This window comes from Athene noctua, chromosome 1, assembly GCF_965140245.1.
Source record: "Athene noctua chromosome 1, bAthNoc1.hap1.1, whole genome shotgun sequence".
NCBI classification, from domain to species: domain Eukaryota; kingdom Metazoa; phylum Chordata; class Aves; order Strigiformes; family Strigidae; genus Athene; species Athene noctua.
The window spans coordinates 162587121-162598097 of record NC_134037.1 but is presented as its reverse complement, the minus strand read 5'-3'; the positions used below and the strand labels follow the sequence as shown (position 1 = coordinate 162598097).

The window sequence follows — 10977 nt, the reverse complement described above, 5'->3', positions numbered from 1 at the left end:
CCCACTGCAGATCTTTCCATCGCTGTACCATTGTGTTTTTATACACACCTTCCAACTCATTCAGCAAATGAGATAAGAAGATCTTCAAACATTTAGTCAGAGACTGAAGGTGAGAAGCCGAAGGGAAAAAAGTTTAATTAAAGACAACTATGTCCATGGAAATTAAGATTAACTAGACATTTCTAGAGCGCTTTGACAGACTAGTAAGGGGCTTTATTTCTCAAAAGTGTGTGGTGGAGAACCAAATACCATTTCTCTGTTGTACACAACATGAGACATTGATCCTTGTCCCTTAACGGCAAAGACAGACACCTTGTTCTGTTAACACTTGACAGATAGACACAAGTTACCTTACTTTGTGAAAGAAGAGGTACTAGTAATTCTTCACCCCCACGTTCCTACTACCTTTGCAAAGGTCATTCACTTTAGGCCTGAGCACAGCCTTAGTGCCCACAAACTATATTTTGTTCCTGTCCCAAAGCAAGCTCTGGTCAGTAGATGTAATAAAAAGATTGACCTCAAAAAGACTCTTCTGAAATAAGCACCTGAACTACTAAAGTCCATTAATCCTGGTGGTCTGCTCAGAACTCAAGACAAATCTGGCAAGAGGTGTACAATGCCCTTTTCAATTCAAAGTGCACATAGCTAAAGGACTAATACTTAAATTTAAAAAAAAAAAAAAAAAAGAGGAAGGGAAAGGAAAAAAAAACCAAACCAACCCACAGGAAAAGCTTTCTACATCCTCTCCATTGTCAAACTGCCAAAACTCTGGATCAGGCTGTCTCCTTGAGGGCAGAGTACCATTACAGAAAATTTAAGCCCCAGGAGTTAATTTGGTAATAGTCCAAAGCAACCAAAAATGACTAGAACTGATTCTGCAACCCTAACAGCTGTTGAAAATCTTCACAAAGCGTACTTTTATACTGTGCGTTTCTTCAAAAAGTTGTTTTGGCATACATTTTAATTACTGTTTACTGACCAGTGATTAAGATTATGAACTTGTGCTGCTTTATTGACCAAGTTGGGTACATCAATTTTAAGCATCATTCTATCCCCTCCCTCCCCCCCAAATCCAGTTGTAGATTTGTTAGAGTTTAAAATTCACATTAACCACAAATTCATACAATCAACATCAGGCAGTGTGTTAATTTGTTTGGAATAGACAACTCCGTCATCTCCCTTCTCAGAACATGCAGGGAGAGTCACCTTTACATTGCAAGTCTCATCGGTTCCATTGCTGGACTTTCTGCCACCCTTCTGAAAGCCAAGTCTTTTGCCTAATCACATCTGTCCTAGAGTACGGGCTGTACGGCCAGTCGCAGTGTACCACTGAGTTACACCCCTGACCAAAAGCCAAGGAGAAGCCACGGTGCTAACGCTGTACAACAGGGCTACCACCGCCTGCCTTCTCGCAGGGGTCACAGTACTGGCCCAGTATCTGTCCAGCAGTACACGCCAGCCTCGACGAGACTAAGGTAAGCTGTGCGACCTTTTACCAGCTGTCGGCAAAAACGCAAGAGTAGCTTTACCGAGACCAGGGAAAACTGCAGCATAGTACAAAACAGTATGAAAGTGTTAACATTCCGTATTGAAGAGAAATTGCATGAGTTTTAAAACAAGGGTTTAGATTACTGATGCCTCCAGAGTCTGTCATCTGATTTAGTCATTTAAGAAATAATTACATCACTAATGTAAACAATATAAACATACCAAAAACTAAGTATGATTTAAATACATTTTGATGGTACAAAAGAAAAACCTGAAGGTGTCTGTACAGTTTTTACAACGTGGGAATTGCCAATGTATTTACAACATGAAAGGGCAAATACCATTTTTGTGCAGAGTAAAATTATCTGAAATAATGTCAATATAAAAAACAATATCTAGCGGTGTGAGGCACTCCTAAACATGGTGGTATTAACCATGCTTTCCTTTGGTACAAGTCCCATCGCTTGGAGAGCCGCAGTTGCTGCTGTGGCTTTAGCATGCTTCTTATTAAGGCTGGCAAAAGTAGGCCTATATTCATTTCCATTGACTCTCACCTGTTTGCGAAAGAGGGGGAGGAAAAAAGAAAGCGTTAGAAAGGGCCTCTTCACTTCTGTTTCAAGACAGCGCTACAGAGCTCCACCAAGCACATTCCTTATATAATTCCTCCTTAAGGGTAGACAAAATCCACATATGGTCTGCAAGCACAAGCATTTCCAAGTAGTAACTGCCAATACAAAATATTACATGAAAAAGCAAGCCCACATCGTAATATAACTGAAGGATAAAACCAATCCAATATTCCTCACTACCTTTACAAAAGTAAGGCTTAACACCATACCTTCAAGTAAACGATCAAGAACATGATACCACACAGATTTAATAATTTTATTAAGAAGTGGAATGCTGTGTTTCTTCACACATTTACAGGTTACGTGCTTGAGAGATCTGATCTGGCCTTTACAGACTTTTAAATTTTAGCATTGAAACACTGCTTAGCAGTCCTCAGCCACCAGTCACAAGGCTTTTATGTTTATATATAAATTTATATACATGAATTTACACCACCTTTAATAGAGAAACTAACAGCAAACAAGGAAACTCAAACGCACCTTAAAAATAAAATGCTTGCGATGATCAGGCCCACTATCATCCACCAACACAAATTCAGGTGGTGACCATCTTCTTTTGTTACAGATCTCCATCAATGCAGAAACTGGATGTTTCCCTTAAAGATAAAATGTATTTGAAATTTCAATGATGCTCTTGAAGCAATCATTGTCAATGAGATTTTTTTTAAACAAGTAAAAAATCTCACCTGAAAGATCCTTCATCACAACATAATGTCCAGATCTCTTTTGTGCCTTCTCTCCCACAGCAACAAGCCCTGAACAAAACACAGTAACGTTTACATTTATGATTCCCACCTGGTTTCTATATTCTCATCAGTAAAGCAGTAACATGTACCAGTGAAACCTGGAGACACAACACAACTGCCTTTTCTGAAGGCTTTCAAATTCCCTTCCATCCCAGCATTTTTTTCCCCTCCATACTACATGTAACATTCTTCCCAACTGCTCTAGTAAGACTCTTAACAAGCCAGGCAATAGAAAACTTCTGAGTAGTCTTATGCAAGTCAGGGAACACCTGGTTTTCCGTGCCTTCTTTGGAGAAACACTGAACAAGAGAGAAACTTAAAAACATTCATTCAGTATTTGTTTTGTGCAAACGAAGAGTCATCTGCTACCTTAACAGTTTGCCTCTAATATACTAAACCTCTGAAGTATTTTCATGAAACAGTAAAAAGTACCTAGTATATCCTTTTTTATGATATGAATAGCACAGTGGTGTTCTTATAACATGTGCTCTCTTTATGTAACTATTTTAATACTGATCCTTTAGGTGCATATTCAGAGCCCAGTTACTGTGATTTCAATCACACTGAATGTGAAGTAGCAGAGCAGCATGTAACTGGGCTCCGAGTCAATACAAAGAGCACAAGTTCACTGTGAAACACAGAGGCTGAACATTTTTCTTTTTAAAATCTTACAAGAGCAAGACATAAAACATAACAATTGCCAAAAATGTATCAAATGCCAATTAATCATACCGTGCTTAAGAAGTAACTCAAGTTTCTTTCCATTCATTTTGCCATTACCTTACATGTAAACGAAACACCTGACTGTTTTTTCAGATTTTCCTGGGACTTCAATCCTTCAATATCATTTGCTTCTTACCTCAATATGTTTCTGTTCCTGGCTTTGGTGAATAAAGACAGGGAGATACTGCAATTGTTTCCAGTTTCTTCCTGTTGCTTCAGCATTGTTTGGTTGGCATTTTATTTTGTTTTGCTTTAGAAGAAAATCCTTCCCTCCTGACCAGATTTTCATCCTAATATTCCAGCTCATAAGTAGGGACTTTGAGTGGCATGAAACCCTCATAGACAATAATCATTGAAACAAAGTTTCTTTTTTTTTTTTTCCTTACAAAATTTTATATCCGAAATAACCAAAGATTTCCACCCAAGGAAAAAACCCCTCTTCTATCATCCTCACATTAACCCCAGTTAATACTGTGTCTCCCTCACTCTAAGTCACTGACACTTGTCTTCCACATTTTGTCCCTGGTACCTCAGGAGGGATTTTCAAAAAAGCAGAAACAGACTCCTGACAAGCTCTACTGATGGACCAAGCTTCTTTCAACACAGACAACCAACAATTTACTGGCTGACAGCAAAGCTCAAGAAGGGTTTGGTTTCAATGCTGTCTGTGAGAGAACTAGAGTTCACTCAGTATGTAGAAAAATCAGGGTCTAAGCAAAAGCTACAGAAAAGGCAGACAAGTGCAGCCTACTGAGTAACTCCTTTGCAAACTGCTTGTTCCTGTAACTACACATAGTATTTGTTTGGGGGATAAGTTCCAAAAACATGTTAAAAAATCCTTACAAAACAAGAACATATTAGTTAATTAATAACAGACAGACTCCTTTTAATAATTTCTGACTTTAAACCTCTGCACAGAACTTTAAGAAAAAATGACTCTATACAGTTAACATCAAAGAACACTGAAGTCTGAAGAAGCTCTTCAGCTACTCATCATAAATGTTTAAGCACTGTTCAGCTGCTTCTTTGTAATGCACAAAACATGCCGCTTCCTTTAAAATGAGCTGTCTTCCCATATTAAATATATATATATAAAAAAGTATTCTTTATCAAGACAGAACACCTTTAGATTTTTCGTGGAAATTATCATTTAAGATTGCATGTATGATAATAACCAAATATTTTAAAACTATGAAAATTAAAGCAAAGCCCAGCCTTCACTAAGGTTATCAGTATTTTCAGATTAATCTATCGCATTCCAGGAAGAGGCATCCTTTAACTCCATCTAACATTTCTGTTATAGAGGCAGAGCATTCTGAGGCAGAGAGAGCAAACTACCTGTTACAGAATGCCCAGCACAATGAGGATCTGACCCTGTCTCAAGCCTTAGGGCTCGATGTTAGAAATTTCAGTATGAAATTCTGTAAGCATTAAGGGAATTTGTATCAGAAACCACATGAGGATCCTGATGCACACTTCTAGAACTGGAAATTCAAGCTGATACAGCTGTGTATCACCAAAATGTTTTTAAACGTTCAAAATGTTCACAGGTTGTGCAGCAATACTGACTCTTTCCTAGGATGTGACAAGAAGCAAGTGCCATAATGAATAGAGCTAACTCTTCCCTCCTGGCCACAAAAATCCATCCCTGTTATGCAGGCTGGTTGAGCAAGTAATACTGAAATCAACTGGTTTCCACTTCTTCCCTCTGATATTCATCAAGCTAAATTGAAGGAACTCTTACCAGCAGTGAGAACGTTACAAAAAAACATCTACAAAGATCACTGCAACTGATCAACAGTAACAATATATTTTTCAAACATTTTCTTGGTAATCACTCTGTCACCAGGTATCTCGCTGCGCCCCCCCCCCCCCCTCCATACCTCTGCACAGAAGAAAAACAGCTATAAAGCAAGTTTGGTCATTGTTCATAGACAACAAAGATGTCTATTGCTGTGTTCTGGACTTTGAGAATGCTGCAGCTTATAAAACTGTATTATGCTGTTAGAAGGTCTTTAGAATTTAGAAAGCAATGGATATTTTCGTAACATAGGTTTGCCTTCTCATTTTCTACCTCTTTGCACTTAGTATTTAAATGTTTTAACTATACTTTCACTGCTAGCTTGGTCACCTGAGCAGTATTGAACCATCTCTGTATTGAGAACTAGCATTATGACACCTAAAGATTCCTCCAACAACATCACTGCAAATAAACTCATCATTTGCATTTTTATGCTTTGTTTTTCTTCCTAGATCAATTATGAGCATTGACAAAAGTTCACACAAACCCATAATTCAAAATATTTTCAGGCTTTAACATTAGATTACTTAATATATTAAAGGTTCCCAGTTCTTAAAAAATATTTAGGAGAACAAAAGTAAGAATTTGTTTTCCCCACATTGGTGTTCAACTGTTTATTGTGGTAACATGTATAATAGAATAATTAAATCATAAATTGACTGCTGAAATTCTGCATGTTGTATTTAAAATGGTTAGAACTTGTATAGATACTTCAGATGGAAATTTTCATAAACATTCACTTTGAAAACAGAAGTCTTGCTGAATATGCTGGTGAGACGGCCAGTCATACAAACCACACTGCCAGCTTACGCAGCAGTGGGCTGCCTATAAACAAAAGGATAGTTCTTTTGACCCAAATGAGCCAAGTGCAACAGTTCTCCACCTGTGGCTGTGGACTGTATAAAAGAGGAAGAGGTAATATTGCTAAAGCAGTCTTTAGAAACCATCAGGGAAACATCACTGTAGTTAAGCAGAGGTGCCTGCAGCAGGATCAAACCAGGAGACAGAACAGCAGGGAGATCACATGGACAAAAAAGGCAACAGAATCCATCTGGAAGATGTAGAACCATCAGTATGACAGTCTATTCATGTCAGGACTTCAGCTGAAAGGCAGCAGTAACTCAATTCTGTAGCTCTCACCTCTTGTCCTTCACCTCAGTTTAAAACTGATCAGATTATTCAATCTTCTACCCTGCCCCATTCCTGCTTCAGCCACTTTCTCTAGACCAACCACAACAGCTTTTCCACAATTCATTTCCCCGTCTGTGCCTTCCTACATCCAACTGAAGCACATCCCTAACTTAGGAACCACCAAGAAGCACTTTTTAAAATGGAAAGTGAAGGTTAGGGACAGGTAAGAACATATGGAAGAGTTCACAGATGTAAGGACAAAGCCTTTATCTAAATTCGGGGCTTGAAAAACTAGTATCAAAAGTCATCTACATCATTCTGTTAATTTTTACAGTGAAACTGTACCCAGAAAAAGCTCACTACTTCAAAGTTATCTTGCCTATCTCCAAAACAGACATGAGAAATTCATACTGCCATAAGACATTTATGGAAGGGCTTACCTTTCCGATCTGTCTTAAAATCAACCATAATAGGCTCAACACTGCCTTCTTTGTTTTTTCCAAGCCCTTCTCCTTCTCTCCAGCCCATTTTTCTCATCAGCTGAGCTCCCATTCCTCCAGTTACAGGGGCTGCTCTTAAGAACTGATCCTATCCAGAAAAAGAAAAGTAAAACAAGTCCTAAAGTTAGCACAGGGATTTTAGAAAATAAGTGGGAGCTTCCAAAAAATGTTTCTAACAACCTTTCACAGACTCAATTCAAAAAAAATACACCTTAGCTTTATATACATTAACATTTTGTATAAACCAGAATTCACGCAGACACACGAGACACAAATCAATATTTTCAAAAAAGAACAACTTAAGAAAATTCTAATGCAATCCAAAAGCAGCAAGTGACCCATTTCAGACATATGTATTTAATAAAACAATAACCGTCCATTTTTAAACACGCTACTTTGGTTCCAATGCATCTCTTCTCATCTTGTGAAAGGAGTCAGTGTTAACTGTTTAACTGGCAACATGTGTGCCAAGTGTACCTAGTTATTGAACAAAATACAAGCACATTTAGCAATGACATTCACATAGTGTTTAGGCGTATTTTAAATATAAAAAAAAAAGTTTTCCCGTTTTATTATACAGCAGTTGCACATTCAAGTTCTACTCTGAAAATCCACATGAAACATACAGGTTTTTATTTTCTTTTTTAAAAGGAAAAAAAAAAAAAAGGCGCTTAGCCACACAGTTTAGCAGCAGTAGTCTTCACATTCTTTCAAATAATCATTAACATAATAGTTGTTAAATGGTGAAAGCTTATAAACAGAAATTTTAAAAATCTGTTTTGATGTAAAGAACTTTAAAAACTCCTTAAATGTTTACGTACCTAGGCCTCGATGGCCGCAGTGTTGTGAATAGTAGGGCTGGCATTGACCGTGGCAAGAAGGCAGCTACAAGGATTTGACCCTGAAACAAGTTTCCATATAGAGGGGTGAAAGTTCACAGGTTATTCTGTGAACTATCATCTCTCTTCTGCCCCCCCCGCTGACCCAAGTAAGTAAGTCAATCATTTCCATCACAGCAAAAAATTGCTTGCCTTAAAATATACAAGTTTACACACTGGCACTGATAAGTCCATCAGTTATTTCGCATAGTAGGTTACTTGATACATTGCCTAGCATTTTTGTGAAATGTTTATATTCACTATCAAAGCAAATTAATAGAAATTTTTTTTTTGCTTTATTTTGAGTTGTGCTTGCAAAAGTAAGCATCTCCCAGATTTGGACAAAGGACTGACAGGTCCTGGGTTTCAATCTGTATGTAAACAAAACCAGAAGTCTTACTTTTGCAGGGACTAAAGATAATCTATTTTTAAGGGGATTTCAAATTGGCAACTGACACACACTAATGATGCATGTGTGTAATCCCCGCTATACATGGTGTTAAAAAATTTTTTAAAAAAAGTAATTGCTGAAGATTGTGGCAGGGTTTCTCCAAATATTTACCTATTATACAGTAAATACCTATCAATCATGCAACTGAATGCTGCATTTAATAACAAAGTGGTCTGATGGACGAGTAGAGAGGCTAAGTGCTCCTCTCCAACTTTTTTCTGACTGGTGCAGACCATGCAGTGTGTGTGTGCACACAGAGACAATCAGTTTCTCCGATATGAACTGCCTCAAACTATATACCTAGAACAGCTTTTACTTACTTCCATTTTCATCCTCCCCTCTCTTTTCCAGGAACCTCTCATAAGAAAAGGGCAACCATGCCGAGAATGATACAAACCCCAGTCAATGTCACCCTGGGTTCCGATTCCTCTTTTGTACCTGCTTTGCAATGATAGAATTTTCAATATAAACATCTGTTTCATTATCACCAGTGTGTATTCAGTTCACAAATGACAGAGTGCAATTTCTTGATGAGGTCACTTTAATGTTACACAGCTTTCTCATCACACCTGTAAATGTACTAATTCAGGTGTTAGGAGTGGTGTAGAAAGGAGAACAGAATCAAAAATACTGCTATTTGTAGTGAAAAATCAAAGCCCCAGGTTCCTATATAGGAATTACCAGAGCCTGAACAAATTCCAAACACTGGAAATAAAAGAGAGTCCTAAATTCCAAAGTGTAATTTATTAAAAAAAACCTCTTGTAATGTGTGAATTCAGAATCCAATCTGGTAACTTTACTAGGAATTTTTTACACTATGCTGACTCTTAAACATGTCCAACAGAACCGAGACAACAAGGAATTAAAAAATGAAAGTTTTGTTTCATTACAGAATAGCTGTGTTCAGGTATCACACTAGAAGACTAAATGAAGTAATTCTGGTACCAATATGAAAGGAGCCAGGATAAGCCTACTTTCATTCAGTTTACTGAAGAAGCAAAGAAGGCCTGCAGCTGGGGAGAAAGTTATTTCAGTTTGGGGTTTTTTTAAGTAATAAACTGAATATAAATCTCTAATGTCACCTGTACAATTATATTATCTTCAACTGTTTTTCTATAATTTAATGACAAGACAACTTCACTCAGCCCGTGATTTAATAATGGGTAGCGCTGCATTTGTAATTACATTCGAAAACATAAAAATAGTAGAAACATTATCAAAAACAGGGAAGCAAGATATAAATTTCTTTTCAGTTTTATGAATCATAAAATGCCAAGTCTCACGAAACTATTTAGCAACTATGTACCCTTGCAGATCTGGCCCATAGTGAGGATATCAAATGGAAGAGTACGTAACACAAAAACCACCCAGGTTTCTAAGTATTTGGTTACTGTTGTCAGAAATAACTATTTCTAAAACAATTGTTCTCTTTCATTCACTAATCTCAATTTCAGTAGACATGCATGAAAATTTAGTATCATTTTTCTCATCTTTTGATCACTAAATTCCATGAGAGGTCAGCCAAATAAAGCACACTTCCATTCTGCCAGCAGATGGCGACAACTAATAGGCCACATTCTGTGTCAACACTTTAATAAGAAGGCTACATAGTAAAACCTAATCACTTAAGAAGGTTTTTTAGTAATTTTAATTAAACTATTCCTCTTTTAAAGCTACATTAAGGCAGCAAATCTGGGGGGACATGAATGCCTGAATTAGCATTTTAAGGGCTTAAACAAACAAACAAACAAATCACACCTTGAAGGTAATTTTACATGTTTTTTTCTGAAACACAAGTTGGGACAGTCACCATTGTTTAACAGCAACAGCTGTTCTGGGGAAAAAGATAGCATACAGCATTGAACTGAACAATTTATAAAACAGCACCTGCAACATCTGAAATAGGAAAGCCATAAATATTTGAGATATCTTAAAATACATCTTCAATTTCTGCTCTCTGAAAATACCTGTTCCTTCTCACAATGCTGACAGGACCCTAAATTGTCAGGAGGAAGGTTTATTTCTTTGGAGCAATAATTTATCAAACAAAGGACAACAAAGCCTTAAAGGCAGTAGGTGGACAGTTTCAGCTACAGCAAAGTGGGCTGTCTTAAAGATTACTTTAAGACTAACTCCAAAGAATTTCTGAGTCAAGTACCAGGAACAAGCATCTGTCTTTGGCAAAACTTTTGCAAAGTAACTGAACTTTCCATAAAATGCACTGGCACTTTTGACAGCAGCCACATTCCTTCCCCCAGCACAAGAGGAAGAATACCTTTCTGAAAAATCCTATCAAATGCCTCACAAAAACTATGCTCACCATCAGCTTCAGGATTTCTGTTCACAGCTTTTGCATATAATCAGTAGAAAACAAGCTGAGACTAGCTGGAAAAACAAAACAAAACATTCTGAGGACTGAACAGGGAGCCAGTCCAATATAACTAGCATACAGCTGATTTGCCTTGCACGTGGCCTTCACTTCCAAGAAAAGCTCATTGTGTCATATAAAGCAACAGGAATACAAGCATTTTGGTAAGTGGCCTTGTTAGAAGTTCAGCAGTCCTCCAAGTGACCATCACAAGACACAGTTTTACCTCCATCATTAGCATGAGTCTTGCTAATCTGCTATG

General features: G+C 37.4%; 1 protein-coding gene across 3 annotated transcripts in view; it reads right to left on the bottom strand.

The window, feature by feature from the left end:
• Positions 1-110: 110 nt before the first annotated feature.
• The window catches only part of SON (SON DNA and RNA binding protein), a 40127-nt gene continuing 29260 nt past the window's right edge, over positions 111-10977 (bottom strand). For 2 of the 3 annotated variants that reach the window (XM_074903211.1, XM_074903221.1), the window contains exons 9-12: positions 6959-7106; positions 2804-2872; positions 2598-2713; positions 111-2042 (exon numbers count right to left, since the gene is read on the bottom strand). In XM_074903211.1, the coding sequence (XP_074759312.1) occupies positions 1884-2042; positions 2598-2713; positions 2804-2872; positions 6959-7106 (492 nt within the window). In that variant the 3' untranslated portion in view covers positions 111-1883. Of the gene's footprint in view, positions 2043-2597; positions 2714-2803; positions 2873-6958; positions 7107-7839; positions 7920-10977 lie in introns of those variants that run through there. The other variant, XM_074903231.1, reaches the window with a different exon arrangement.